Raw genomic sequence first — 25698 nt, 5'->3', positions numbered from 1 at the left:
ACACAGGCCGAGGTAATAAAATTAGATCGCGGCCTGCAATTCAGACAGAGAAAGGGAGGGATCGGCGGCCAACTGCTTCGTTTGATCAGCCGTAACAAATACTAGTATAACTCGATCGAGCCAGGACACCACGTCAATGCCAGAACAACCTGTCAGCATTCCAAGCGGAATCTTCATCTCCAAATCCACGCACCACCCCCACCGTACGTCCACGGCCACCACCACGGCCCGACTGGCCGCAGGCATCCTCTCACTGCCATTCCAAAACTCTCTCGTACGCGCGCGCCACAAGTACGCGGCAGGTGCAACCATATATATCACGCAATATTAATCCAGCAGCTAGCATGGTAGTGCCATCGGCGGCAGGCCGGGAGATGGCGCCGGACTCGCTGCCGCTCGGCATTATCCCGACGGTGGACATGTCGGCGCCGTCCGGGCGCGGCGACCTGGCGCGCCGGCTGGTGCGCGCGTGCGCGGAGCGCGGCTTCTTCAAGGCCGTCAACCACGGCGTGCCGCCGCGGGTGTGCGCGCGACTGGACGCCGCCGCGTCGGCGTTCTTCGCGCGCCCCGCGCAGGCGAAGCAGGCGGCGGGGCCGCCGGACCCGCTGGGGTATGGCAGCCGGAACATTGGTGCCAACGGCGACGTCGGCGAGCTGGAGTACCTCATCCTGCACGCCCAACCCGGAGCGGTGGCGCGCAAGGCCAAGGTCATCGACGCGGAGGATCCTTCACGCTTCAGGTATATATCATATCATATCTCCGCAACTAACTATATATGCATGCATGCGTCGCTCCTCTCTCTACTCGATCTTTTATTTCCTTTCTTTTGTTCACCATCTCCTAGCTCAACGACTATATTTGCTCATGGCATTGCAGTTTTTGTTTAATTTCGTCCATATTTGTTGCTGCTTAGTCTTCTACTCTGCCAATTTGCAAACGTCTGTATTTGCAATTTTCATATGATAATATTGTTATAATCACTTATGTATCTACATGAATATTTATTTCTTTTTTGATCGGCAACAGTATGGCATAAAAAATTATTTCTGGTACATGCATATCATCAGTGGTCAGTGGCATGGAAGATTGGGAGTATATACCAATGGGCATGAGTCAGTTTTAAAATAATAAATAAAGAAAGGAAAGAAATGCACCTGCCTTTTTTTGGGTCATTCTAGCAAGTGGATAAATTAAACCTGATGCGTCGTCCACTGGGGGGCAAAGCCAATAAGAGGGAAGTCATCGCGGGAAGGGGATGTTGGTGGTGTTTTTTTTTTTTTTTTTTTTTTGGGGGGGGGGGGGGGGGGGTGGGGTGAACGGGGATGATGTTGGTGGTGTTTAAAAGCTTGTGATTCTACTCCACTAGAACACAGCTTTGTGTTTCTGAATGTGACTAGTACAATGTAGTTTTTCCATCCCGTGCTCATTTTAACCAGTGGAATAAAAAGCAATGGACATAGGATATGCTTCATAATTACAAATATGATTAAGAGATGTCAATGTAGAGGGCAAATTTTTCATATGGCAAAGTATCCTTTTCTCTCTTATTATGTTCATCAATCATCACCCTCTATATTGGCATGCTATATATTTACTTGTTTCTTCATTGATGCTGATTGTGTAATACTTACTTCATTAATTTAGTCTTCCTAACTTCAAATGAACGACGTCTCTTGCTTATGCAAATATTGTTATATATGAAGCTACATATGTATTGGTGCATGCGAAATCTTTTTATTGTGATACATCCATTGTGTGCCATGCATGGTAATAATGCACGTCTGCTGTTATTAGCAGTCTTCATGTGATTCTACTATTCTAGCAAGTGGATACACCTGCTGTCAGCTGGGCGAGAGAAAAGTCCAAGAGCATGGGTTTAAAAGCTTGTGATTCTACTTTCCCTAGAACATCATTATGCTTCTGAATGTGACTATAATGTAGTTTTCCCGATCTCATAGCCAATCCAACAAAATTGTTGACAGAAGAATATATGCTTACTATCTCTGTTCCTGAAAGAATGTATCATTTAGGTTTGGGTTTAATTCAGACTATCTTTAAGTCTTATTAAATTCATAAGAAATAGTATCAGGAATAATTAAATACAAACAGGATATGTTGATGTCACGGCTAATATTTCTTATGGAAATCCACCGATTGTGGGAAATCTTGAAAACTATTGAAGAAAACAAGTTTATAATAAGTTTTCAAAAATCTCAAAAAGGCACCCTTGTGTTGAAGGCGCAACGTGGTGATGTAAAACCATATAAATAATTTTAAGCACGAATTCAACTTAGGGTGCGTTTGTACATGCGGATCAATTCCGTTTCTTCCGTGAAACACCAGAATCGGAGCCAAATGCTTTTTGCCTATTCGTTTCTAAGGAGAAACGGCTGGAAGCATTCCGTGATTTTTGCCTACGCTTGCGAAACGGCCAGAACCCAGTTTCGCACGATTCGGTTTCCCAGCCTCTCCTCTGCACTTTATATTTTTATATTTTTAATTAATTATTTTGAAGTGCAAAAAAATAAACGAGTTGTATTAAGTTTTCCTGCACCCACAAAAAAGTTCTAACATTTTTTGAAGCATATTTGCATTTATATATTTTCTAATGAGAAAAGCAATTTTATGTGGACGGGAATCCAGTCTAACAGTCAAACGGTTTCACAAAGTGATTCTGATTCATCACCAAAACGTTTCTACGAGAATCCAGAACCCTACCAAATGCACCCTTAGTTTCCTGAGATATGAAATTGGCAAAGAACAAAGGAAAAGACAAAAGCAGTGTGTTTATGAACAAAGTTGAGTTTGCTCATAAAGTATTGTATGTGCTTGCTTGTATTTTTTGTGAGTTTTTTTGCAACTTTATATTTTGATGTCAAGGTGAAGTTTCTTCTTGGAATTTTGGGCTTATGAAGTTTAATGTACACCATCACCTCCTCTACATATATGAGAGGTACAAGCAAGAACTTTCAAAGCTTATAAACATGTCTTTTGAAGATTTTTTTTCACAAAAAAATAATAATATCCTAATCCCCTGATAGGGGGGTTGGTTACTGCAGCCTTAGGATAATAAACACAATCCTAATACTCAAGGTGCTTGCATTGAGAGTTGAGACCACAATAGAGGGTGCAGGGTTGTCTTGCAAAGACAAACAAATACCGTCAGTGCTGAGCCTAGCTGTAGGGTCAGGGTCACTAAAGTAAATGGACAGGACAGAACACAAAGATTTCGCGTATTTTATATTTTGCTAGGTGCATGTAACATACACAAGTGCACCTGCCATTAGCGGGAGAATTTTTGCCAATTATAGTCCCGAAATTTGGCATTTCTTATGTAATATTTAGATGCAATGCCACCACTTTACAAAGCTTGTTCGATTAATGCCACTGCCATACCAGTTTGAGCCACTAGAAATGGTACGGCATCACGGTAAGAAACGGAACACATTCATGTTTTGGTACTCCCCTCCGTCTATGAAAATATGTAATTCTAGCATAGTGTCATATTTTAGTATCTTAAGTTTGACCAATTATAAATAAAAAATATCAATATTTATGATATTAAATAAATATCATTAGATTAATTAGGAATGTATTTTCATAATAAATTGATTTGAAGTCATAAATATAAATACTATTCACTAGAAATTTGGTTAAACGTGATCTACTTTTTCTAACACGTAACCTATAGTTACATGTTTTATGGACAGAGGAAGGACACAACATGATGAGCGTAGACGATATTATAGGAATGAATAATATGGCAAATGTGAATGAATGTGATAGGTAGCAAAGACAGTGCGCTGGCATAATAAAACCTGAGGATCAGGGAGGACAAGCAAGTGGTACTATATTCTATGTCAATTGAAAGCATGAAGAAAGGTCATTTCAGACCATCCAATATAAATGAAATGAAAGCATATTTAATATAAGGACCCAAACCGTAGCGAGTGTGTTGGGGTGTCTGATGTTGGGACTAAAGTTTAAGAGGTGTCACGTCATGTGTTATATGGGCTGTCACATGAGGTGTTCGGACACTAAAAATAAAATAAATTATATAAGTTGTCAGTGTTCCGCAAGACGAAATTATTAAGCCTAATTAATCCATCATTAGCACATGTTTACTGTAGCAACATATTATCAAATCATGGACTAATTAGACTAAAAAATTCGTCTCGTAAATTAGTCTCAATCTATGCATTTTGTTTTGTAATTAGTCTATATTTAATACTCCATGCATATGTCAAATATCTGATGTGATAGTGACTAAAGTTTAGAAGGTAGAACAAAGCTATAAATGAAATGATTCAGGGGGCCGTACCAACAACGGGTCTTTCACCGTGCAGCCTTATTAGCGCATCCAAACCCCATGCACATGATGAAAAAGGTGTGATGACAGACCATGTTTCATGTGTCACGTCCATGGCTTTCACCCATTAGAAATTATGTCCAGTACGTGTGACCAAATTGCAAATAGCGCCACCTAGCTTAATTACTCCTATCAAGCTCATGGTTATCCAATGCAAGCTAACGTCCTGTTTATTTGACTTATAAATTATATTTTTTAATTAATAAATAATATTTTTTAAACAACAAATCAGTCAAGTATCAGCTAGTTCGTGATTGAGCAAGCATGTTAGTACCCTAACTTTAGCACCGGACGTCCGGATCTGACATGCTAGTACACAGTTTAAAGTTGTGAGGCACAGCAGATCTCTGTTGACATTGAAATCAACGTGTCGGACAATTTGTGGCGCACGACTCCTTTTCCTTTTGCGGTGCATGCAGACACAAGTGCTCTATCGGGGATTATTACTGGAGGACTGTCCTGAAACCAGATAAGCTTGGGGAATGTTGGCAGCCTTTTTCGGTCGCTGCGATTTCATTCATCAATCAATCCATATTCTTTTCGCAATCTCGCTTTTGCCTCATTATTGTCGGGATTGACATGTTAGTCCTCCATCTTCAACACGGGTGAGCCGATCTCTTCATCAGCACTACCAACCACGTGCTATGATTAGAGATAGAAGAAGAGAGGAAAAATAAAATGTACACATAGCACAAGTATCAGCGTTGATCAAAGCTCTATAAAAAAGATGGCAAAACTACACTCGCTCAACTTTACTGAGTTATAATGAGAAGATATATATACAACTCTACCCGTCTAATCCTAGTACACAGACATGCACAGGTTGTCATACTGCTATAGTAACTAGATGTGACAGCAGGTCTGACTTTGGCGTCTGCCTCTACTGTGGCTACAGTGCGGCAGGGGCGCCTTTCGGCGTCTGCCCCGGTCGCGGCTACAGTGCAGCGGCAGAGGAGCCCTTTTGACGTCTGTCCCTAACGCGCGCTCAGAGGAGAACAGCAGATTACTTAACATTTTTTCTCCTAATTCTGTTGCTAACCCTAGAACCTTCACCATGCCGATCATCTTCTTCCGCTCCGTAAACCGAAGACGGCCGAGCGGCTTGGTGAGGACGTCCGCGAGGTGCCGATCAGTTTCGACGAACTCGATGACGATCTGCCCTCCATCGTCACAGTCCCTAAGGAAGTGAAACTTGATGTCGATGTGCTTGCTCTGGTCGTGGAGAACTGGATTCTTCGCGAGGGCGATGGCGGGCTGGTTGTCCACCATCAGTGCTGGTGGGTGAGCTTCCGCACCGGTCAGCTCGCCCAGCAGCCAGCGCAGTCACACGGCTTGGCACGCCGCTTTGGCCGCCGCCACGTACTCTGTCTTGCACGTGGACAGCGCGCACCACCTTCTATTTCAACGACAACCATGAGATTGGAGTCGACCTAAGAAAGACGAGCACGCCAGAGGTGCTCTGCCGTCCGTCGATATCCCCGTCATGTCTATATCGTTGAACACATTGAGCTGCAGCCTACTTCCATCGGTCTTGGGGAAGACGATCCCCTGATCCACCGTCCTATTGACGTAGCGCAGTAGCCGCTTCACCGCAGCCCAGTGATCCTCTCGGGGATCCTCCACGAAGGGGCTGACGTAGCCCACGGCGAACGCAATGTCTGGCCTCGTATGGACTAGGTAGCGTAGACCACCGCTGATGCTTCGGTAGAGTGTTGCATCTACCTTCGCCATGGTACTGGCCTTTGTCAGCTTCAACCGCTCCTCCATTGGAGTCACGCACGGCTTGCACTCAGCCATGCTGCTTCGCTCCAATAGCTTTGAGGCGTATGCGCTCTGATCGAGCATGAGCGCCTCCTTCCCCTGTCTCACCTCGATGCCAAGGTAGTAGGAGAGTGCGCCGAGATCGCTCATTTGAAAATGAGCCGCCATCTCACACTTGAAGCTATCGATGTCCTTCGCATGCACGCCGGTGACGATCAAATCGTCCACATACACGCCGACAACGAACTCCTCCTTTCCCCGTCGCCGCGTGTAGAGCGCGTGCTCGGTTGCGCACCGCGTGAACCCAAGCTCGCCAAACGTAGCATCAAGCTTAGCATTCCACGCTCGCGGGGCCTGTCATAGCCCATAGAGCGCCTTGCGCAGTCAGAGCACCCTGTGCTCCGCTCCCTTGATGGCGAAACCCGAAGGTTTCCTGACGAAGACCGTCTCTGCATGCTCACCGTTGAGGAAGGCCGATTTTACATCCAGGTGATGGACGCGCTAGTCCTTCGCTGCTGCCGGAGCCAGCAGCAGTCGGATAGACTCCATGCACGCTACCGGTGCATGACAATGGCACCGCGCTCGTTCCGCTTGACCTTGTACACCCACTTCAGCCCGATCGGACGACATCCTAGAGGTGGATCAATGAGCTCTCAAGTCTCGTTTTCCTTGATCGCCTTTATCTCCTCTAGCATCGCCCATCGCCAGTTTGCTTCACGCTCGGCCAGCGTGAACGTGGGTGGTTCCTCTGCACTGACGAGAAGCAGCTCTAGTTCATTGAGCAGCTGACCCGCTAGGCCTGAGGACCCTATGCCACCGACGATGTCATCCAGCCTGTGGAACCGCACCTCCTCACCGTCGTGAAAAGCATCCACGAACTCTATGATGTCGCTTGGAGGTGAGGTGAACTCGATCGACGTCGATGGAGTCCCCTGTTCCACCGGAGTGGTCGGCACAGAACCTAGAGTGCTCAGCACCCTAGTTGTAGTACTCAGCATTACTCCTAGACCGCTCATCACCACTCCTAGAGTGGTTTACGCCACTATAGGAGTGCTCGGCACCAGTATTAGAGTGGTCGACACCACTATAAGACCTCTTGGCTCCGCTATGGGAGTGTTTGGCACCCATCCTAGAGTGGTCGGTGCCACTGTAGGACTGCTCGGCACCCCTTCCAGAGTGCTTGGCTCTGTTGCTAGAGTGGTCGACACCTCCTCTATAGCGTCTCCACCACCGTGGATGACCAAATGCTCGACGATGAAGGTGCTGGTGAAGCCTCCAGCTTCCTTCATGCTCGAACTGTCTGAAAGGACCTAAGATGCCGCCTAGAGGGGGGTGAATAGGCATTTCTAAAAATTAACACCTTTAAATGCAAAAACAATTAGTAAAGGGAGTTTCCAAAATGAAAACTCCAAATAAAGAGTAGTACCACCCCTCACAAGCTAGCCACAGAGTATACAAGGTATAAAGAATATATCTAGAAGCTACAACCCTGCAACACAAAGTTAGAATAGAGAATGAATATATTCAGCACAGGCAGGAAATACCGGACGTGTCTGGTATACACATGTTTAGCAAAACAGCCTGTCACAGTGATCAATACCGAGTGTCCGGTAGCTATACCGGACGTGTCCGGTATACACGATTTCAGTGGAACAACCCCAAACTTGCTCCTTTTGATTTCTATCTTCAATCCAAACTATAGGTACCTACTAGAGATGACAAGAAACACAGATAACCTGCACAATAGTTGGAGCAACACAAATATCAAATGAAATACGAATTGAGACACGATATTTGTTTTACCGAAGTTCAGACTCGTTCGAGTCCTACTCTCTATTGAGGGGGTTGCGGGTGACCTAGTGAAGGTTAGCCCTAGAGGGTACCACGAAGATCACTCTAGCCGGAGTCTTTTCCAACTCCTTTTTCACCTTCCACTAGTTGATTCTGAGGCGGCAGAATCGACCGTTACAAACTTTCCAATGCACACCACAATCTCTCGGGTGCTCTCTAGCAACGCCTAGCCATCTAGGACCGAAGAGTCCAAGAGTAACAAATGCGGATCACGAGATTGACAATATGCAAAAGTGCTCAAGTGGTTGGATTACTCACTTTTTGAATTTCTCTCAACCCACTAATTGATTTGGCAATTTAGACCACACACTCACTAAGAGAGGGTTTGGGAGAGTTGACAAGGCTCAAAAATGTGTGTAGCAACCAACAGAATCAGCAGCCTCCAAAGGTGGAGGCTTGAGAGTATTTATAGCCCCCTTAGAAAAACTAGTCGTTGCCATACCGGACACGTCCGGTATGACTTAGACTGCCCCAACGGTAACTAAGTTACAGTGACAATGTGAGGCATCGGAACTCTCGATGAATGCCAGAACTCCCAACCATCGGAACTCCCGACTCACGTCGGAACTCCTGACCCTCAGCATATTTGAAAACCATGTAACTGAGTTAAAGTATGTGAGGTGTCGGAACTCCTGACTCATGCCAGAAGTTCCGACCGTCGAAACTCCTAACTCTCAAAGCATTTGAAAACTAGCCGCTGGCCTCTGGTCGTCCCGGTATGAATACCGGACACGTCCGGTATGACCACCACAGTGAACTCTCCAAGTTAGTTAAAGCGCGAGATGTCGGAACTCCCGACCATTGCTGGAACTCCCGACCGTCGGAACTCTCGACTTATGTCGGAACTCCCAATGAACCAACCTGAGAACAACAATTTTACCATTGCTGGGTAAATACCGGACACGTCCGGTATGAATACCGGACACGTCCAGTATTGCCAGACCAGCAAGAAATCAGTTAGCTCTTTTGTCTCTCAAATACTCAAAACTCACATGAGTTGGCTTAAGCACTTATGAAACATTATCTATCAACATGATGCATCCCTCTTAATAGTACAGCATACCTATTAAACTCAAGATTAAAGAAAAAACTAATTTATACCGCTTGAGTTGACCTCTTTTGAATTAATGCCGTCTCTTTCAATCTTCATCAAGTAAGGGTGCCAACATGTTGATATTGATCTTGTCACTTGAGCATAGCCATCTTGAGCACATGACTTAATTCCATTCATCAAATATGAATAACTCCAAATGCATCAAGTCACTTCAAACACTTTGTCCAATATAGATTTGATCCTCCACATCAATATAACCATCGTAGCTTGATTAGTACCTCAACTAAATGCAAGTACTTCCTTCTTCACCCTAGCTAGGTTCTTTGGCCGCCAAGCCATCGCTTGCCCTTCACCCTTGCTTAGTACCTCGAAGCCTTTCCTTGCTATCTTCACCATCTTAAGCCATCAAGTCAGATCTTGTGTTGAATCAACCATTCATTTGTATTGTTATCTTTTTCATTTCAATTTAGCAAGCTTCAAATATGAGACCATTCCATATGCAATCCCTCATGTCTCATTAATTAATTCTTATGAGCTTGCTTTCACATAGAACATGGAAATCCCACAATAAATAAGCCTTTGCATGAATTCCATTTGCATTGTTGTCTTGTGCTGGAACTAGATTGTTTTATACAACAACACATCATTTTGGCTTTCATTAAGTACCTGTGAGATAACTTATTACCTGTCTACACTTAGCAAACGGGTTAGACCTTTAATCACGTTGTCATTCAACCATCCAAAACCCACTAAAGGGCTAGATGCACTTTCAATCTCCCCCTTTTTGGTGATTAATGACAACTTGATGAAAGCTTACAAAAGAATATAAACATTTAAACTTTTGGGTTCAATGATTTATGAGAGGCTCCTCCTTAATATGTGCTTGTGATTAGAATTCATGAAATGACCTCAAATGTCAATTGCACATACTAAAACATATAGGAGAGTCCCCCTAAATCATTGCATCTGTGGAGTGCATGTATGTGTGACAAAGTAAAACCGTGATGCATATGTCAAGATATATCACACAAGAATAAATATAAAGACATCACATCAAATATTTTCATTCTAGCATGCATAGTCCTTATGAAAATAAATATAACACATGTAATGTCACACATAGCACTCATTACAAATTTTCTCAAGTCCACAAGCCACTGATATATAAATAAAGATCATGTCTCAGGAGGTACAAAGATAAAACATAAGTCTTATCTCTCACATGATACAATGTATTTCAAACTCAAGATATACATCAATGAAGCTCACAAACTACAGCCTACAGTATATATCTTTAGGTGCAAAGATAAGCCAAAAGAGACAAATATCCTAAAGCTTTAATCAGTCTCTCTCCCCCTTTGTCATCTATCACCATAAAGGTCCAACAATGACATACTAAGGACAAAGAGGCTGCAAGCTGTCTCTGACAGCTATGATCACTTATCATCATCTTCATCTCTACCAGCATCCTCATCATCTGAGCATGTAGCACTAGCTGGACGAGAACCACCCACACCAGATGGGTCATAGAAACTATCCGTGAAGTCACTCCACCAGTCTAAAGCATACTCGTCTACAGCACCGGTACGTGGCTCAGAGTGAGTAGGCATTTGAGCCTGTAGTGGTAAAGTGTTAGGGTGCTCTAGAGCCTGCTGCTGCAGCTATCGCTGAAGGAACTCAGCAAACTCTACGTCGTACCTACCCTGCTGCTGCTCCTTAGTCTCAGGCTCACTAGCTGCCTCATCTGATAGTGGAGATCTAGGAGGATCAAGCTCAAGTCTAGAAGTAATCTGCTTCAAAGTCCAAGTATCCTTCCTCCTAGCCTCTCTCTCCTTCTGCTGACAGGTCCGTATGTCCTTGCATATCCCAAAGATAGCACTGAACATCTTGCGAATAGGAGAAGGAGGACTACGGCGATGTGAAGAAGAATGTGAAGGAGCATGTGGTAGAGGGGAAGCTCATCCTGCTACTGTACCACCTACAGGTGCATCTGCCTCTGGTGCTGCTGCTCCTCCTCCTGATCCTACTGGAGGTACCCCAACCTTAGGCAAGTCTGCAATAATCTTTAGGGTGTTATGTACCTTGTCATACTCAGAGGTATGCCCTATGACCTGCTCAATCATGTGCATGATGTAGGGAGCAAAACCATAGCCCTTGAGGGGCCTCTCACCGACACTCCTGATCTCACACATATGAAATCAAAGATGCTAAAAGGTCATGCATCAGGTGCCATCCTATGGAGCAGATTCCTGGAGTAATCGGCAATGCTTCCCTTATCTCCACCCTTGTAATTAATGGTCTTCCTGAACATCCTATCTAGGTATCTACAAGTAGGGTGAAGACCTAGAACCTTCCCCCTACTCCTCTCTCACCCCCTAGTGGATACATGTAGGCAAGCTGCTCTAGAGGCAACACATGCTTTATGTTGATCCTATCTTTCTAAAGATCATCATCTGAGAAGCCAAGTAGAGCTGCAAAAGCATCATAATCAACACTATACCACTGGCCCTCAAGCATCTAGTGATACGCCTCTCATCCTCCTCAACATACAGGGTGGCATAGAACTGAGCTACCACCTCTATGTTCCAATCATGCTGGAACTCCATAATCTCATAAACACATGTATGCTCACAAATGGCAATAGCATGATCAATGGAGGCCTTCTGCAAATCTCTGACGTACTGCTAGTCAATCCACTAAGACCTGGCAATCACTGGGTTCCTGGTGAGGATCACACTGGTGTAGAAGTCCATATGAAAGGCTATCTAAAATTGATGATCAAACTGAATTCTCGACAAGCCCCTTGGATCAATTCCTCTTTCATCTCTAGCCCTTCTGGTCATGCCTTTCCCCCAATAATCAACTCTAGCAACATAAGAGGGTACACTAAGTGGATGTGGCTCAAGTAAACTATAGTGCATACCCTGACCTAGCTGGTGCTGAGCTGGAGGTACTGCCTGCTCCTACTCAATCTCTTGCTCATCATCTAAGCTGCCACCATCTAAATCTCTATCAGTGCTTTTCCTCTTCCTGGTACTAGGTCACTCTATACTCTTCTGTATCTATGTCAGAGGAAGAACTGTTGTCTCCCTCTTTGTATTATGGAGCACCCCTAGTAGCTCTGGAGAGTCCCCTGTTGCTGGCCTGCTCCTACTGACTAAATCTAGGATGCATTTCATGTCTTGTCTTCTTGTGTTTCTCTAAAGCTAGATCATGCCTATGCTTGGACCTAGGCTCCTGTCTTCCGCTCATGGCTGTTGTCCTATATCCAAAGTTATGCAAGGAATTTTAGATACACGCCCAAACGATTGCTTATTTTAGTCAAAATATAGAAATAAGAATAATTATCCTATGCTTTGCAATCACCTCAACCAAACTAGGTCACAAGGTTCACAAAACACAATAGATAATTAAACTTAATCCTATGAATCAACCACTAAGAAGATTGAAACAAGGGAGCAAAGCCTGCTCTGCTGTCCCATACCAGACACGTCCAGTATCATACCGTGGGTATGAGCGGATAGCAACCCTAACCAGGGTCCTTCGCTCAATCTACAACCAATCCAATCCAAACTCTAGGCACAACTTCTAGACAGATAATGTAGCATCTCTACCGAAGGGTTTTCAAAATCATGCCCTAACCGCTTAGATCGGATGAGGTCTAGGATTAGGGTACCTTGAGAGAGTGAATGAAGATATGATTGGAAATCCAAGTCCTGGAGCCTTCGATCTTGATGCAAATCTCCTCTGATCCAATCTCCCTCTCTTCCTTTTCACGGTGAAAACTTGAAATCACCAATGAAGGTCGAGGAGAGGCGGCTGGGTTGGCAGGAAGAAGAAAAACCTAACTTGGCCGAAGGGGTACCGGCCGTTTTATAACCCCGCTCATACCGACCAGTATGCATACCGGACACGTTCGGTATTTGCGGGTTGGCTGTCCTTTTTCCAAATTTCATTCACTTAATTCCAATCCCCTTCACCATCATTTCTTGATCCAAAAACATGTATGTTCTTGATCCAAACAAGGTGTAAATACTTTTCTTATCCAAATGCTATGAATATGACTTCTCTTTTCCAAATATTTGACATATATAGATTTTGATTACTTGAGAGAGATTGTGAGACATAGTAGATTGTGGACTTAAGAAAGCCATGTCATGTGTAATTAGCCAATCAAACAATCAAGGAGAGCAATAATTATCACATGACAAGGCTTGGTCACAAAGACCAAGATTCAAATAGTTTTCAAATTCACACCACCTACACAAGCTAGTAATGAGTTTTGAAAAACATCTCTCCTATGTCACACAAATACACATTCTAACATATAAAGGGCCTTAGATGCACTTACAATGCATGTATGTAAATACATACCTTTGCCTTGAGACCATAAGAATACCACTAAGAAGATATATAGCATGATAGTCTTTATGTTGACCTTAATTGTCAAATAATCATGCTAGATACGAAATCAATTTTTCATCCAAAGGACTACAAAGAATGCTAGATAAATTTGTTAGTCCACAATGGTGCAAAATAGAGACTTAGCTCCCCCTAAATAAGTGCTTCAAGTAATTTGAATGACTTTCAACAAGCACTTTTATTCTATTAAGAAATTGGGAGCCAATTTTCCATTTTGACCATAAACCAAATAATTTTGCCATATTTAAAATTGAGTTTAAGGGATGCTCATAATCCACTTAGATTTGGTAAATCACAAGCTTGTGAGTAATTTAAGGATATATGAAAAAATATAGATCAAAGACTCAGTTGTAATTCTATTAGTGTCCTGGTTCCTGAAATACCGGACACGTCCGGTAGGTATATCGGACACGTCCGGTAGGTATATAGGACACGTTTGGAATACACAGAATAGAAACACTTTCTCTCTGTCCCTGGCCATATCGGACACGTCCGATAGGTGCAGGACAGAAACAAATAATTTGCTACTTGTGATTCTTCGTTTAGCTTTATTATTTATTGTATACCTGTATCTCAACAAATGAATTGCTCTACTAGATAACTTATTAAAAGCACCATATGGCAACCATAATAAATATCAATTAAAACTAATTAGCCACTTTCAATTTTTCACAAAAATGCCTATTTATGAGTCATTGAGCACAAAACAAATAAAGTGGCTATCCTATAAGGTTTAGGTACTTGTTACCAATGGTGAAGCTAAATTAAATGATATATTCATTAAATTATCTTCGGGTCAACCATATAAGAGATTATGATAAGATTTGGTTGATAGATTGAGTGAATATTATCAATTTGCTTTCTCAACCACCCTGAAACCTTCATCTCATCACCAAGTACCTACATCATTAATCTAAGCACACTTTGGTACCCAACTCTTGTTGGGTCCTTTTGAGTTAGTCAACAAGTGCTTAGGCACCCAAATGGCTTTAGCACTAGTTTGTGGTGAACACATCACCTTGCTAATACTAACTCCATTTGTGGTCTTCCTAAGCATATCATTATAAACAAATATGTTTGGCTTAGGTGTGTTACCATTTGGGCATTCATAGCTTAAATGTCCCTTTCTTCTATAAGCATAGCATATGCGGCCTTTGTTTGCTCTATGCTTGTTTTGCTTGTATGGACATGTATCAATCTTGTGGCCCATCTCATTGCATCCATAGCATCTTCTTGTTGCAACTTGGGCTTCCTTTCTTGCCTCTTTGTACATTGGGCATTTCTTGGTACGATGCCCATATTTCTTGCTTATGAGACAAGCGCTTTGTCCATCACTTTTCTTTTGGTTGGCCAACTTATTTGAGGCCTTTTGTTTGGCCACTTTACACTTGTCGGCCCAACTCTTATGTGGACACATGGCCCACTCATGTCCATATAATCCACAACCATAGCATAACCTTTTTCATATTTCTTGCTCTTGGTTGTGTTGGCCTTGCTTAGGATGTGATTCTTTTGTTGGGTTTTGGAGGAAGCAAGGTTTGAACCCTTCTCAAGCTTCTTCACCATGTTATCACGGTTATCTTGAGAAGGTTGTGCTTTCTCCTTACCCTTCAACCGAATCACATCTTTCTTTAATCTTTCCACCTCTTCTTTGAGCTCTATGTTTTCTATGAGATTTAGCTCAATCGAAGATTGGCTTGCTTGTGGAGTACATTCATTAGTACAAGAAATATTTAATTGAGATGGTGTACTAGTGAGTGAATGTGTGAGAGGTTGAGAAAATTTTACCAATGTGATCACAACCCCATGAGCCACCTCGAGCATGATGCTTGATTCTACTACTTCATCATGAGAGCACTTTAGATGAACATAGTTTGCTTATAGCACATTATACTTGCTTGATAGTTCATCTAGCCTTGCCTTGAGCTCAAAGTTTTCCTTCTCTAGTTGTGAAACACTAGAAGAGGAATTAGTAACTAAAGTATGCTTAATTGATAATTTTTCATACCTTTCACTTAGAGCCTTTAGTTCTTCCATCTTAGAGATGAGAAACAATTCTTGCTTTTGAAGTGATTGCTCTTGCTTCTCAATCTCTTCTTCAAGCTCATCATTCTTTTCAACTATCTTCATGATGATGAACTTGTCTTTACGGTTGAGATGATCAAGGTTGTAGTTGTCTTCAACTTCAACATCACTCTCATCTTGATCATCTACTTGTGCTTTCTCCTTTTCTTGATCTTTCTTGTTACTCTTTTTCTTGCTTTTCTTGGCCATGAGACACAAGTGATGAGTATCATAAGATACTGAGGTTGACTCATCACTTGGTCGCCACCAGGCTTGAGCATCGTTGCAAACAGCTGCTTGCTAGTCTGCTGCCTTGGTCATACCAGACACATCCGGTATGTGCAAGCAGATAGCAAGTCATGCGCTGCTTGCACTTCTTGCTCTGGCTCGGTGCTCTTGAGGTCTTGTGAGGCTTCTTCACTGCATGAAGACACAATGGACATATTTCCATTGACTTGATCTCAAGTGCATCATCACATTTGGATTTTCCATATAAATTAGAAAGTCTAGTCCAAATGAGATGAGCACTCTCCGGAGGTGGTTGTTCATTGAAGATTGTCTCATCTTGAACCTCTGCACTCAATGTACTCAACATGACATTGATAGCTTGAGCATTGAGTTGCACGCATATCTCTTCCTCTTTTGACAATTTTTTGTAGTTGCTCCAATCAACTATAGGAAAAGGTATGCTTGCATCCATAATATGCTCAACAAGAGGACTAATATCTCTAAAAGCATTGAGTACATGTATTGACCAAGGTAGAAAGTTTGAACCATCATTTTGGAGAAGCACCGGCTCTAACTCGATAGGCGTCGACATCATTTTCTCATGGCGGTGAAGCTTTAGGTGAGAACCTCGCTCTGATACCAATTGAAATGACCTAGGCTACCGCCTAGAGGGGGGTGAATAGGCGTTTCTAAAAATTAACACCTTTAAATACGGAAACGATTAGTACTCCAAATAAAGAGTAGTACCACCCCTCACAAGTTAGCCACAGAGTATACAAGGTATAAAGAATATATCTAGAAGCTACAACCCTGCAACACAAAGTTAGAACAGAGAATGAATATATTCAGCATAGGCAAGAAATATCGGACGTGTCCAGTATGCACGTGTTCAGCAGAACAGCCTGGCACAGTGATCAATACCGGACGTGTCCGGTAGCTATACCGGACGTGTCCGGTATACACGGTTTCAGTGGAACAACCCCAAACTTGCTCCTTTTGATTTCTATCTTCAATCCAAACTGCAGGTACCTACTAGAGATGACAAGAAACACAGATAACCTGCACAATAGTTGGAGCAACACAAATATCAAATGAAATGCGAATTAAGACATGATATTTGTTTTACCAAAGTTCGGACTCGTTCGAGTCCTACTCTCCATTGAGGGGGCTACGGGCGACCCAGTGAAGTCAGCCCTAGAGGGTACCACAAAGGTCACTCTAGCCGGAGTCTTTTCCAACTCCTTTTCCTCCTTCCACTAGTTGATTTTGAGGCGGCGAAATCGACCGTTACAAACTTTCCGAGGCACACCACAATCTCTCGGGTGCTCTCCGGCGACGCCTAGCCGTCTAGAACCAAAGAGTCTAAGAGTAACAAATGCAAATCATGAGATTGACAATATGCACAAGTGCTCAAGTGGTTGGATTGCTCTCTTTTTGAATTTCTCTCAGCCCACTAATTGATTTGGCAATTTGGATCACACACTCACTAAGAGAGGGTTTGGGAGAGTTGGCAAGGCTCAAAAATATGTGTAGCAACCAGCAGAATCAGCAGCCTTCAAAGATGGAGGCTTGGGGGTATTTATAGCCCCCTTGGAAAAACTAGTCGTTTTATAGCCGTTGCCATACTAGACACGTCCGGTATGCATCCGGTATGACTTATACTGCCCCAATGGTAACTAAGTTATAGTGAAATGTGAGGCGTCAGAACTCTCGATGAATGCCGAAACTCCCGACCCTTAGCATATTTGAAAACCATGTAATTGAGTTAAAGTATGTGAGGTGTCGGAACTCCCGACTCATGCCAAAACTTCCGACCGTCGGAACTCCCGACTCTCAAGGCATTTAAAAACTAGCCATTGGCCTCTAGTCATCCATACCAGACACGTCCGGTATGAATACTGGACACGTTCAGTATGACCACCACAGTGAACTCTCCAAGTCAGTTAAAGCGCAAGACGTCGGAACTCCCGACCATTGCCGGAACTCCTGATGAACCAACCCGAGAACAACAATTTTACCATTGCTGGGCAAATACCGGACACGTCCGGTATTGCCAGACCAGTAAAAAATCAGTTAGCTCTTTTGTCTCTCAAATACTCAAAACTCACATGGGTTGGCTTAAGCACTTATGAAACATTATCTATCAACATGATGCATCCCTCTTAATAGTACGGCACACCTATTAAACTCAAGATTAAAAGAAAAACGAATTTATACCGCTTGAGTTGACCTCTTTTGAATTAATGTCGTCTCTTTCAATCTTCATCAAGTAAGGGTGCCAACATGTTGATATTGATCTTGTCACTTGAGCATAGCCATCTTGAGCACATAACTTGATTCCATTCATCAAATATGAATAACTCCAAATGCATCAAGTCACTTCAAACACTTTGTCCAATATAGATTTGATCCTCCACATCAATATGACCATCGTAGCTTAATTAGTACATCAACTAAATGCAAGTACTTCCTTCTTCACCCTAGCTAGGTTCTTCGGCCGCCAAGCCGTCACTTACCCTTCACCCTTGCTTAGTACCTCGAAGCCTTTCCTTGCTATCTTCACCATCTCAAACCATCAAGTTACATCTTGTGTTGAATTAACCATTCATTTGTATTGTTATCTTTTTCATTTCAATTTAGCAAGCTTCAAATATGAGACCATTCCATATGCAATCCCTCATATCTCATTAATTAATTCTTACGAGCTTGCTTTCACATAGAACATGGAAATCCCACAATAAATAAGCCTTTCCACGAATTCCATTTGCATTGTTGTCTTGTGCTTGAACTAGATTGTTTTATACAACAACGCATCATTTTGGCTTTCATTAAGTACCTGTGAGATAACCTATTACCTGTCCATACTTAGCAAATGAGTTAGACCTTTAATCACATTGTCATTCAACCATCCAAAACCCACTAAAGGGCTAGATCACTTTCACTGTCCCAGTCCCATGATGCCTTCTCATCGAACACGATGTCACGTGAGACAACCACCTTGCGTCCGCATGGGTCATAAAGCCGGTATGCCTTGGTACCTTCCTCGTAGCCTAGGAGCACCATCGGTGTGCTCCTGTCCTCTGGCTTGGTGAGGACCGGCTTCGTCTTCTAGCTGATGCAGCCGAATGTCTGGAGGAAGGACACGCTCGGCTTGCACCCATACCAAGCTTCAAATGGCGTCATGCCCTTTAGGGCCTTTGTGGGCGCATGGTTTAGGATGAACACCGTCGTGGTCACCGCCTCACCCCAGAACCTTGTCGGCATGCTCTTGGCCTTCAACATGGATCAAGCCATGCCGACCACCGCCTGGTTCCTCCACTCCACCATGCCATTCTGCTATGGTGAGTACGACACAGTGTGGTGTCGCACCACACCCTGACCCGTGCAGTACACAACGAACTCCACCGAAGTGAATTCACCACCGCGATCAGTCTGCAGCATGCGTAGCTTCTTGCCGCTCTCTGTCTCCACGTGCACTTTGAACTTCTTGATCGCCTCCGCCGCCTCGTTCTTGCTCGTCAGGAGTTGCAGCCACATATAGCGATTACAATCATCCATGAGCAGGAAAAGGTACCATCGACCACCTTTTGTGGATGGCATGATTGGCCTGTAGAGATCGCCGTGGACGAGCTCGAGAGCATCCGCTGCGCGATACTTGGCCGCCTTTGGGAATGGCAGCCTCCTTTGGTTCCCGGCCAGGTAGCTGTCATATAGCTCGCCTGCGTGCTTGATATGGGGCAGCCCTCGGACCATCTTCTCCAGTCGATCGAGCACGTCAAAGCTGAGATGGCCGAACTGGGCATGCCTTAGCCACGGCTCCTCGGTGTGTCATGCTGCCAGGCACACTGGCTGCTCCATCTTCAAGTCGAGCAGGTATATCCGGTTTTGGGACCTCTTCACCTTGGCAAAAAGGCACTGCTCCCAGTCCCTGATCCTGAGGACGCCGTTCTTGATTAGTACCTCGCTGTCGTGCTCATCTAGCTGGCCAATGCTGATGATGCTTGAACGCAGCTACGGGATGTAATATACATCCATCAGTGCTCGGTGCTCGCCATTCTGGCACCTGAAGATGATGGTGACGCGCCCTTGGACCGCCACCCTTAAGCCATCACCAAACTTCACCGTGCTGGTCATGTTGTCGTCGAGCTTGAAGAAGGCTTCCTTGGAGCCCATCATGTCGTTGCTGGTGTCGGAGTCCAGGTACTACCTCTGCTCCTATTCGCCGCCCACACGTCCAAGGTGGACTTGGGCGCGCGGTTCGTCGAGGTAGACGGCCTTCAGACCCTTGTCGTGCCCTTCCGCCGCCATCACCTCTCCCTTCTCCTTTCGCTTCAACGTCGTGCAGTGTACAGAACATCGCCATCAGGAGAGTGGCATCATCATCCTCATCAGCCTACGCTAAATGAGCCTCAGTCTTCTTCTCCTATTTGCGATTTGGGCACTCCTTTGCCCAATGGCCCGTCTTCCCGCAGCGACAGTAGTCGTTGGGGTCGACCTTCTTCTTCTTCTTCTTCAAAGAAGCCTTGCCGTGGCGCTTGCCATCGCCACTGCGACTAGAGGAGGCTTCCTCGAACTTCTTCATCCGGGCAGCCCACTCCTCCTATGTCAGAAGCAGCTTGCCGTTGTCCATCATTGTTGTGGCCTGCTCCATGCGATCATCCACTGCCTGTAGACGGCCTATCACATCCTCAATGGTGAGGGTGGACAAGTCCAGCATCGTCTCTATGGAGAGAGTGATCTGGATGTACTTCATCGACATGGAGTGGAGGTACTTGGAGACCGCCTCTTCTTCGTCGATGGTGACGCCGTGGCTCCTTAGCTTGCTGATGAGCGACTGCAGGCGGAGGGGAAAGTCCTCCACCGATTCACCATCCTTGAACTTGAGGTTGGCGTACTCCTGCTTCAGCAGCTGGGCCGTCATCTTCTTTGTGCGGTCAGAACCGACAGGCATCGCCACAATGGCCTCCCACGCCTCCTTAGCAGAGCTCTTCGCCCCCAATGGCTCCCTGTACTCCGCTGGCACAGTAGCGAGGACGGCTTCCAACACTGACATGTTGTCTTCTTTGTTGTCGGTGCCCTTGTCAATGGCATTCCAGAGCCGTCGGGCTCTGAGCTTAACCTTCATGGTCACCGCCCACTCGCCATAGTTGGTGCGAGTCCGCGTCAGCCAACTGGTGCCGCTGACCTCCCGCACCGTGCGCACAACGACCTCCTGTCGTGGCTGGGCAGCCACAGTAGCGCCGCTGCTATCGTCCATTTCCAAACCGTCCGTCATCACCAGCGGTTAGTCCGGCGACGACTCTTATACGGCGCCGACCGCTCCACCAGCACTGCCGACCATACACTATGACTAGAGGTAGAAGAAAGGAGGAAGAACAGAGCACGCACATACATAGCATAAGCATCAGCGTTGGCCGGAGCTCTGCAAAGAAGATGGCAAAACTAAACTCGCTCAACTTTACTGAGTTGCAGTGGGAAGATATATATACAACTCTACCCATCTAATCATAGTACACAGACATGCACAGGCTACCATGCTGCTATAGTGACTAGATGTAACAGTAGGGCCGACTTTGACGACTGCCCCTGCTGCAGCTACAGTGCAGCGGCAGGGGAGCTCTTTCGACGTCTACCCCTGTCGCGCGCTCAGAGGAGAGCAGCAGCTTACTTAGCGTGAGAGACACCCAATCCCGATCGATTATTACCCCAAAAAAAAAACAAAGGCAAATCAACGCACATTTTCCTCAAATGCCCTTTCCCAAACTGTCCTCACCGACTGTAGTAAATCTTCTCTGTCAAAATTTGTAAGGATTCAAATGGTTTCTGATGGTCTGCTCTGTATAATTAATTTTCATCTGAATTTAGCATGAATTCGCCAAGCATTTGGTGGTGATTTAATTTCCCAGTACGTCTCCGATCCATGTCTGCTGCAGTGTAGCAGTGAACGAGTACGTGGGCGCAGTGCGGCACCTCGCGTGCCGGGTCCTGGACCTGCTCGGTAAGGGCCTCGGCCTCGGGGACCCGACGTCCTTGAGCTGCCTCATCTCGGCCGTCGACAGCGACTCCCTCCTGAGGATCAACCACTACCCTACGTCCAGCGGCGCGGCGGACATGTCCGCCAAGGGCATCGGGTTCGGCGAGCACACCGACCCGCAGATCCTCAGCCTGCTCCGCGCCAACGACGTCGACGGCCTGCAGGTGCTGCTGCCCGACGGCCACGGCGGCGGCGACCAGTGGGTCCAGGTGCCGGCTGACCCGTCCGCCTTCTTCATCAACGTCGGTGATCTCCTTCAGGTCCGTGCTATGGCTATGCTATCGCGTTTCTTAATTAAAGTTATTAACAGTCACACAACAATCTCCTGTTCATATGATCGCCATGCTTGGCAATGTGCATCAGGCCCTGACAAACGGGCGGTTGGTGAGCATCCGGCACAGGGTGATGGCCAGCACCACCAGGCCGCGGCTGTCCACCATCTACTTCGCCGCGCCACCGCTCGACGCCCGTATCGCGGCGCTCCCGGAGACGGTGACTGCCGGCGCGCCGCGGCGGTACAGGACCTTCACGTGGGCGGAGTACAAGAAGGCCATGTACGCGCTCCGCCTCAGCCACAACCGTCTTGATCTCTTCCACGCAAACGCAACCTCCGGCGGCAGCGGCGATGTCGTCGACGATTAGCTCTCTATGAGCGAGCTATATATATACAGAAGAGAGGTGAACATGACGAGGGTCTAGTAGTAGAGACTAGAGTTTATGCGACAAAATTTGCAGTCTGGCATCGGGCGTGACGTACTGTTGCCGGCGTATTCGCTAGCAACTCTCTTGCAGTGAGATAATGTACTGCAACCGCCGTTTAAGCTACTCTGTGACGAGGTTCAGGCTTGTATAGATGCTACACTAGGCATATTTGTAGTACTATATGATATTATATATATTTCATTTTAATTTATTTGTATCGAATCTATCTTTTTAAGAGAAGAAGCCGGAAAGAATTTTGTCTAGCAATAGCGAAGAAATTTTAAGATTCGATCTCAGACCGTTACAACTAACAAGAGTTTTGACATTACTCTCTAGGAACACTCATGTTGGTTTACTCTCTAGGAACAATTTGCCGCAGCCGCCTTGCTCCCGTCACACACCAAGTTCTTGCCTCCTCCTTGATCTTTCCAATTATCATTTCTGTACTAGAGTTTTGACATTACAAAATTCTTGAATTATGCTATTTCTAGATTTCTCATGTCACAAGCATCATCGAGGACCGGATTGCCTTCATTTGCCTTCCTGGCACGTTTGCAATATGACGTCATGATGTAGAGACATCTTCAAAAATGTTTCAATTGCTATGTATCCCGCCGTGATTCTTTTATTTTTAATCCTTTTCAAAAACTATTTCTAAAAATAACAGTATTGGTTTTTCTAAAACTAAACTCGTTTGGCCACGCCAATCTTCTTGACGCGACCAATGCAAACTGTTGTGACGCGCCACCCAGTCTGGCACGGCAGGAGCGCCACTGTGGCAGGTCAGCAGGTTAGCAGGTCAGAAGGATGCGCTCGTCGACTTTCTCTTAAAAAAATCAGGATATCTTTGCATGGAAACCTTCAAACATGTCAGGAGTTCCGAGAGAAGTCACCGAGCACTCCCTAAAGATAAAGCCTGGTTCAAAGCCGGTCAGGCAATGCTTACGAAGGTTTGACGACAAGAAGCGTAGAGCTATAGAAGAGGAAGTAGGAAAGCTTAAAGTTGCAGGTTTTATTATAGGGAGGTTTTGCATCCAGACTGGATAGCAAACCCAATCCTTGTACCTAAGAAACATAATCAATGGAGAATGTGTGTGACTATGCGGGCCTGAACAAGGCATGTCTCAAAGATCCTTATCCTTTACCTCGTATAGATCAAGTCATCGACTCCATTGCATGTGGCAAATTGTCTGACACCTACTTTGGTTATCACCATATCCGAATGAAGGAGTCTAACTAGCTAGCTATGTCATTCATTACCCGATCGGCTCATATTGTTACATAACAATGCCTTTTGGGCTAAAGAACGCGTGGGCTACATGCTAGCGGTGCATGCAGTGCTGTTTGCATGCGCAGAACAGTAGAAACGTAGAATCCTATGTCGATGGCATAGTTGTCAAGTCAAAAATGGCTGAGGACCTCATTCGGGACCACTCGAAGATTTTCGATAATCTCTGAAAAATCGATATAAAGTTAAACCTGCAGAAGTGCACCTTTGGTGTTGCTTCACTATTGGGATACACTGAGGCCAACCCTGTTAAGGTAAAATCTATCCTCAAGATTGGTCCACCTAGAGAACTGAAGGATGCACAGAAGCTAATGGGGTGTCTGGCATCTTTAAGCAGCTTCATCTCATGACTAGGCGAGAGGGGTTTCCCCATGTATAAATTTCTTTGCAAGACGCCAAACTGGCGATGGACTCAGGAGGCCTAGAAACCTTCGATGACCTCAAAAACTTCCTCACTAAACCTTCGGTTTTAGTTGCTCCCCTCAAGAGGAGCCATTACTGCTCTACATAGAGCAGCCACTACCCAGGTAGGCAGTGTTCGGCTAGCTGGTAGCCGGCTGGCTGGCTGGTCAGCCACCTCACGAAATCACTGTTCACGTCCTGTCAGAACAGTATTTTTCTCTCACAACCATCAGCCGAAACTGTATTTTTCAATCCTGCCGAGCAGGCCCGTAGTTAGTGTAGCGATAGCAGTTGAAAGAGAAGAAGCTGGATGCTTATCGAGAGCAAAACTCGATACCCACATATCTAGAAGATACTTTATGAAAACCTACCTGGCAGGAAAAGCATTCTAGCATATCCAGAAGATATTTTATGGAAACCTTCCTGGCAGGAAAAGCATTCTCAAGCGTTACATTTTTGTTACTTGGGACAGATTTGCTTCCCGGTAAAAATTACTAGCCTAAGGTTCAATCCAAAAATCCCCCTCAGTGATTCTGTCTCTAGATACTTCAGCGAGAAGAGGGTGTCACTTGACAGCGGGGATCAGCTCGAACTGTTGGTAGCGATGACAGCGCCCATGCCATGTTCGTTTGGCTGATAAGCCATGACTAAAAGTATTGTTTGGCTGATTTGTTGTGAGAGAAAAATATTATTCATTGTCTGAAAAAAGTACGGCTTATAAGCCAAGCGAACAGGGCACTAGTTCAGTGGCCTTGTATGCATGTTGTTAGCGAGGCTAGTGGTGCGGCATCACCATAGAGAAAACCTTTCTCGGTTACCTCGCATAGACCTCTTCGAGTCTTCAAAATAGAAGTTGTTATGAGATACATGCAGATCAAAACTTTCTCAACTTTGATTAGATTTATAAAAAATATGTGCAACATTTATATCTCTAAATAAGTTCGCTATAAAAGTATATTCAACGATCTATCTAATGATACTAAATATGTATTATAAATATTAATATTATTTTATATATAATTGGTCAAAGTTAAAAAAAATACTGACTTTTTAAAAAGCGAGAACGACTTCTATTTTAGGACAGAGGGAGTAGGTGCGAGTACCTATGGTACTGTAGTCGATAGTTGTAGGCATAGGGATTTCACATGAGGTATGGAACGAGTACAATTCTACTCCAGGTATAGATGCGAGTACGTCACTTCATCGATCAGCACTAAAAATTACAAAGAATTACATCTATTCTAATGATAATTTAATTTGCGGGTGCGGGTACCCGTAAGTATCATACCTGACAGGTACTGAGTATTATGGATATAAAATCTTACACTACTGACACAGATGATATAGATGCCAGTATAAAATTTTATCTGATACTACTTTTGTGTAACACCCTAATTTTACATTTTCTAAAAAAAATAGTCAAATTGATTTATTTAAGCAATTTATGTGAGCATGCAAACATAGGAAAGTAATAATTTTTGTAATACTAAAATCAAATATAAGATTAGCTACAAGTGATGCAT

At 44.6% G+C, this 25698-nt stretch overlaps 1 protein-coding gene across 1 annotated transcript; it reads left to right on the top strand.

Moving 5' to 3' along the window:
• The first annotated feature begins 344 nt into the window (after window positions 1-344).
• LOC136460564 (gibberellin 2-beta-dioxygenase 2-like) lies at window positions 345-22425 on the top strand. The gene is made up of 3 exons (XM_066460217.1): window positions 345-739; window positions 21683-22043; window positions 22147-22425. Exons 1-3 carry the CDS (start codon window positions 345-347, stop codon window positions 22423-22425), a joined length of 1035 nt encoding a protein of 344 aa, XP_066316314.1.
• Window positions 22426-25698: the final 3273 nt, after the last annotated feature.

The sequence above is a fragment of the Miscanthus floridulus genome, chromosome 6, assembly GCF_019320115.1.
Source record: "Miscanthus floridulus cultivar M001 chromosome 6, ASM1932011v1, whole genome shotgun sequence".
Taxonomy (NCBI): Eukaryota; Viridiplantae; Streptophyta; class Magnoliopsida; order Poales; family Poaceae; genus Miscanthus; species Miscanthus floridulus.
This window is presented reverse-complemented; position numbering and strand designations above follow the sequence as displayed.

What these genes read in the sequence shown, in the direction of transcription:
- LOC136460564 (XM_066460217.1), top strand. Translation starts at nt 345, where the DNA reads ATGGTAGTGCCATCGGCGGCAGGCCGGGAGATGGCGCCGGACTCGCTG. An exon ending in GAGGATCCTTCACGCTTCAG is followed by an intron (nt 740 to 21,682) that starts GTATATATCATA and finishes TGTCTGCTGCAG; the next exon opens with TGTAGCAGTGAACGAGTACG. An exon ending in ACGTCGGTGATCTCCTTCAG is followed by an intron (nt 22,044 to 22,146) that starts GTCCGTGCTATG and finishes AATGTGCATCAG; the next exon opens with GCCCTGACAAACGGGCGGTT.